At 47.1% G+C, this 5087-nt stretch overlaps 1 protein-coding gene across 1 annotated transcript; it reads right to left on the bottom strand.

Annotated features, from left to right (window-relative positions):
- Positions 1–208: 208 nt before the first annotated feature.
- Positions 209–4688, bottom strand: TMEM177 (transmembrane protein 177). The gene is made up of 2 exons (XM_055718381.1): positions 4561–4688; positions 209–1366 (listed from the first exon to the last, which is right to left on the bottom strand). The coding sequence occupies exon 2, from the start codon at positions 1350–1352 to the stop codon at positions 417–419; it is 936 nt and encodes a 311-aa protein (XP_055574356.1). The 5' UTR covers positions 1353–1366; positions 4561–4688; the 3' UTR covers positions 209–416.
- Positions 4689–5087: the final 399 nt, after the last annotated feature.

Genomic DNA, 5087 nt, shown 5'->3' with positions numbered 1-5087 from the left:
GATTGTTCCACAGGAGGAATGGCAAACATACACACAAACACTCCAGTCTAAATGATAATACTCCCAAAACTCCCCATTGGACTTTACTCTTTCTATTTTCCAGACTGCAATGGCAGGACCGCAGAGCACAGCAGCAGAACTTCCAGATCAGGGTCTAAGAAGTTCCCTTCCTCAGTGGTCTTGTGATTCGAGATGCACACAGAACACAGCACTTTGAAGTGAGTCTTTTAATTTTTTAAGAAGGAATTCTTTATTCACAGACTGTGCAATAACTTCTTCCAAACTACATGCAAAAATAAACCCCAAAATTCTAATGAAGATACAGGGCGGAGGGCGGTAGGGGGAAGGCGGAAAGCAGCACAGCAGTGTTCCAAGAGAATACATAATTCACAAGTTTAAAATTCAAGCACTCATTCCTATGCCTGGAGCTCTCTTAAAATATTAACAATCAAATCTCTTCGGTAAGTGTACGGGGTATACTTTATTCTGAACCAGTACCTTGGGAAAAGGTTACCACTCGGGGCATACATTTTTATCCCTTCTTTGCCCATCAGACCACGAAGAATCCTGTTGCGGGACAGGATTTTGTCATAAAATTCAACCCCACCTCTGGCATAGTCTTTGGAAACAGTAGCTGCCTTTCTGTCAGCCTTGCAGTCTAGGTGATAGGTCACGGCGTCATAAGAAATGTAATAGCACAGTAGCCCACCAGTGGCAGTTACGAGGTTACAGATGGTGCGAAGTATTACGGGGCCAGGAGATAAACCCAGAAGTAGCTTTATAACTCTCCCACAGATAAATGTACCAGCTAAGCAAGTTGGAGCCACAACTGCACTTACCAAAGGGCTGCTGCTCTGCAAATACATAAGTTCTCTGGCAATGGCAAACTTCTGAGCTCCAAGTGAAAATGTCAGAGCTTCCTTCAAAGCAACACCTTCATTGCTCTCCCAGTCTACTTTCTTGCCATTGATCACAACAACATGGTTGACTATTCCTTTTTTATCCTCAATTGTGCTATCAAAGTTAGGCGGGATGCCCACCAAAGAGCCTGCAGGCAGCCAGGGGATACCAGCACTCACAGGGTGGAAGCCAGAAGCTGCAAAGGCTCGATAGGACTCGGTGGACTTCACAGCAGTATCCTGAAGGACATCCTGAAAGACACCACAGAGCCTCTGTGAAAGCTCAGCTGGCTGCCCCTCTGACCAGCACTCGTGCAACAGTTTGAATGTCTGCTCAGGAAACACATGATAGGAAAGGTTAGCGCCAAACAGTCCCACGCAAGAAACAGCCAACAAAGTGATCTTGCGCTTCTTCAACCACACAGATGCCTTCTGCAGGAACCGCACTGCCATAGTCAAATCCTAACCTGTTTATAACACAAAATCATGAATTAAAGTGTGCATAAGTGGGTCTCTCATATCCGTAGCATTTAAAAAAAAATACAAAAAAGCAAAAACACATGAGAAGAAGCAAAGCACAATAACCAAAGAAACATTCACTCTTTAACAAAACACCTTAACAGAGGAAAGGATACTCATTAATTTTGGGGCCTTGGAACATAAGATGCTTGATACAAAGAATTAACTTCACCCTCTCCTCCAGTAAATCAATTTATTGCAATAAAGACCATAAGCCACCATACTGCCTCCTTTCCCCAGCAATCAATATGCAATTCTGTATTTACTGAGCACAGCCCTTGCCAGCACAATCCTACCGTTGCATTCCATTGGACATAGACCACATATATTAAGGCCAGAAAGAGCCAATACTTAGATTAATCTATGCTGACCTCCTCTACAGCTCCAATATTTTTAATCAGTAAACAATACTAAATTCAGTAACTTAAGCTTGACTACAGCTTTCAAAACAGAATCTCATTTTGATTTGAAAATTTCAGGAGACAGAATTTTCCTTTAGAGTTTGTTCTAATGGATAGTCAACCTCAGATTTCTAAAAAAAATAAAAGTACAGTATGTATTTTTTTCTTCTTTTTTTTTTTTCCCCTGGATTTCAACTTCCAGGCAGTGGTTCTAGCTTACTCAGCAAAAAGCAGCTGGTTTTTTTCAGAAAGCAGCATGCTTTCACTGACTACTTTTAAAATTTTGTCTCTGAAATAAATTCTCTAACAAATAATACATGCAGATCCAGAACAGAAACTGGAACAGAAATAGTTTCAGGGCAGACAACTATGCTGTAACTCTTTAAATAACCAGATAAACTTTAAAACTTTCAAACTCGCCAAGTCCTTCAATTCAGGAATCCTGCTTCCCTTGGGGAGTATCAGTTCTTTTTATGGTCCAAGCCATGTGATGTGCTCTGCCCAGGAAAACTCCAATCTCTTAAAAAAATTCCATTGGCTACAGAATTCAACCCTAAAATGATGCTACCATAAAGATATAAAAGTGACTTAGGCACTTAAACCCAAAAGTCATCAGTGAGAAAGGGATGCCCCTGTTCTCATTTGATCTTGTGATGTCCCTTCTCTCAGGGTTTTAACACATGAGCTTCAGAGAATCTTGTTGCAGCTGTTGAAGACATTAGTATTTCCAGCTGTCCTTACAGGAAGCTGAGGTGGCAGAAGGAAATCATGCTTTGATACAACAACCAAGGGCTTAGTGTAGAGTACCATCAAAGGTGGGTTTCAGCTATGCTGCTGGGCTTTGTACAACAGCAGCTGAAACACAGACATATGTTCTCTTCTTCCACTCACGCTGAACAAGAACCTCCCACAGAGGGGTAGAGCGGACAACTGGGGGCTGTAACAATCATGAAACAGCACTGCATGACATGCCAGGTTACACTAGTCATGATCAACAGCAAATGAGCAGTAACCACAGGGAAACAAAAAGGGATTAAATTAAAGGCGGTGTTTTAATGATATGTTATTACTACTCCTTCCTATGAAGCTCTTTCAGACTGCAAATTCACCAGGCGAAGAATAACCTTGTTTAATGTTTATACTGCACTGAACACACACTGAGTGCTTAATAAAAACAATGATGCATGCGAGTACACAACAATTTAATATGTATTTCTTAGTTTAATAAGTGGTGGTATTCTTACATTCTGCTGAAGACTGGAGGTGGTGATTTGCATGACAAAATTATTTAAGAAAAACACACTAAAGGGCCAAGAGCTTGGATGAAACCCAATTTCAGGAAAAAACCTCCTTGATAATGGAGCTAAACCCCAGAAAACAGTAATACTAACCCCAAATTATCTCTTTGGCGTTAATGACCTCTTGGCAAATCTGGTAGTCTAGATCTGAATGAAAAGGTCATGGTGTTGACAGGGTGTGGGGGGGTGTGTGTGGCTGCCCTACTAAGGGGATGACTGTATGAAGACTACCACTTGATCCACACATGCAGCTCAGCCAAGGACTTCCCAAGTTTCTCCCACGCATGTTAGAGAACGTCCTCTCATTTGGGCTGGCTAACAGATCTTTTTAAGATTAGCAGCACTGCAAGGATAAAGTCCCCCTCTCCTGGTCAGCGCCTCGGGATGCCGGGAAGCACACCTGGACAGGCTGGCAGCCCAGGGTGAACCACAGGAAAGCTGGGCAGGAAGCGCTGTGCTTATCTATATGCTTCTCCTAACCAGCCGTAACGGCAGGATATACCTCAGTGCATTAACACTAACCTTTTTCCTGCTCCAGTCATAAAAACTGTAACAGCGGCTAAGTATTTTTAGAATTTTTTTAATTGAATTAGCCGCTCTGCAGGCATGGTTTCAAACGTGTGCGGGCAGACCCCCGGCAGCCCAGGCCATGTTCTTGCCTGGATTGCACCTGCCAGTCCCACCACGCGCCTCACGCAAGGACAAGCAGGAAGGGCCACGGAGCATTCGCTGTCTCACGACAGTAAATACTCACAAAGATAAAAGGAAAATCACCCTGGACACTTTATAGCATCCCTGCTTTCAGACCTTCCCCGAGGGCCAGTGCAGACTCCCAGCTCCTGCAGAAGACCCCACTGCAGCCCTACCTGCATATGGCACCTTTATTTTTATTCGTCAGCTTTAGGCCATTTATGTATAAGGCAGGCAATGTTACACGGACCATACCCTACAGGCTTGAGCACTTAGTTGCTCCCCACAAAGCCACAGCAAGGCATGTAAGGTGGTCTCCCCATACACTGACATCGTCTGGATCTCTGGGGTGTCACAGGCTCGTAACTGCACTTCAGCCTGCGAATTTTAACAGCTAAAGTTCAAACTGGGCACGCCTAAGAGATAATTTATCTTTGTTTTTAATTACACACAGCCGAGGGGAAAGCTCAGCTTAAAACAGTATCAGTCTGGCAAAGACTGCAGGGCTCGGGGTTTCAAGGCTCACTTTTCGAAAAATAAAATATTTTTTTAAAAAAGTGTGTGGGGGGGTGGGCCCGCACTGCCTGTACGCGAGGGGCAGGCGAGGCCCTGGCCGGCCCCGGGCCCAGGCCCCGGCCCAGGCCCCGGCCGGGGGGAGGGGGCGATCCGCGTCCCTCCCGTTGCTGCCGGCGCTGGGGGCCGGTCGCGAGGCGCCCCCCGCCTCAGGCCTCCCCGCCCCGCGCCCGCACCTACCGAGGCTCCCGCGGCGGCCGAGGCGGGGCTCCGGCGGGGCGGCCACCTCCCCGCTGCCGTACGGCGGGCGGAAGGGGCGGGCGGCAGCGCCGTGGCAGGGCTGCCCCAGCACGGGCATCCGGGGCTGGCGCGCTCCCAGGAATTTGAAGCCCCGTGGGTGGGCGGCGGCGGCAGCGGCAGAGCTGCCCCTCGGGGGCGGCCGCCCCTGCGGCCGGGGAGCAGGGGCCAGGGGCCAGGCCAGCGCTGGCTGGGACACCCCGGGCGGCAACTGCGGCCGGGGTGTGTGTGTGTGCGGTGGCTGGTTTTCCCCCCGAGTCATAAATTCATGCAGGGTTGTTGTGTTTCATGTTGCAGCTCCCTGTGTTTTTCCTGCAAAATACTTCCCGTAGGTATTTCCAACACAGCCCTTCCAACGCAGTGCAGCCACGCGTTCTGGGATGGCCGTGCCATAAGCTAATGGCCATCAAGTACCATTTGTTTTCTATGTGCTATCCCTAACAGGAAAATAACACATGCAGGGATTTTTA

Source organism: Falco cherrug, chromosome 8, assembly GCF_023634085.1.
Source record: "Falco cherrug isolate bFalChe1 chromosome 8, bFalChe1.pri, whole genome shotgun sequence".
Classification (NCBI taxonomy): domain Eukaryota; kingdom Metazoa; phylum Chordata; class Aves; order Falconiformes; family Falconidae; genus Falco; species Falco cherrug.
The sequence above is the reverse complement of the archived record's forward strand: the minus strand, read 5'-3'. Positions and strand labels throughout refer to the sequence as shown.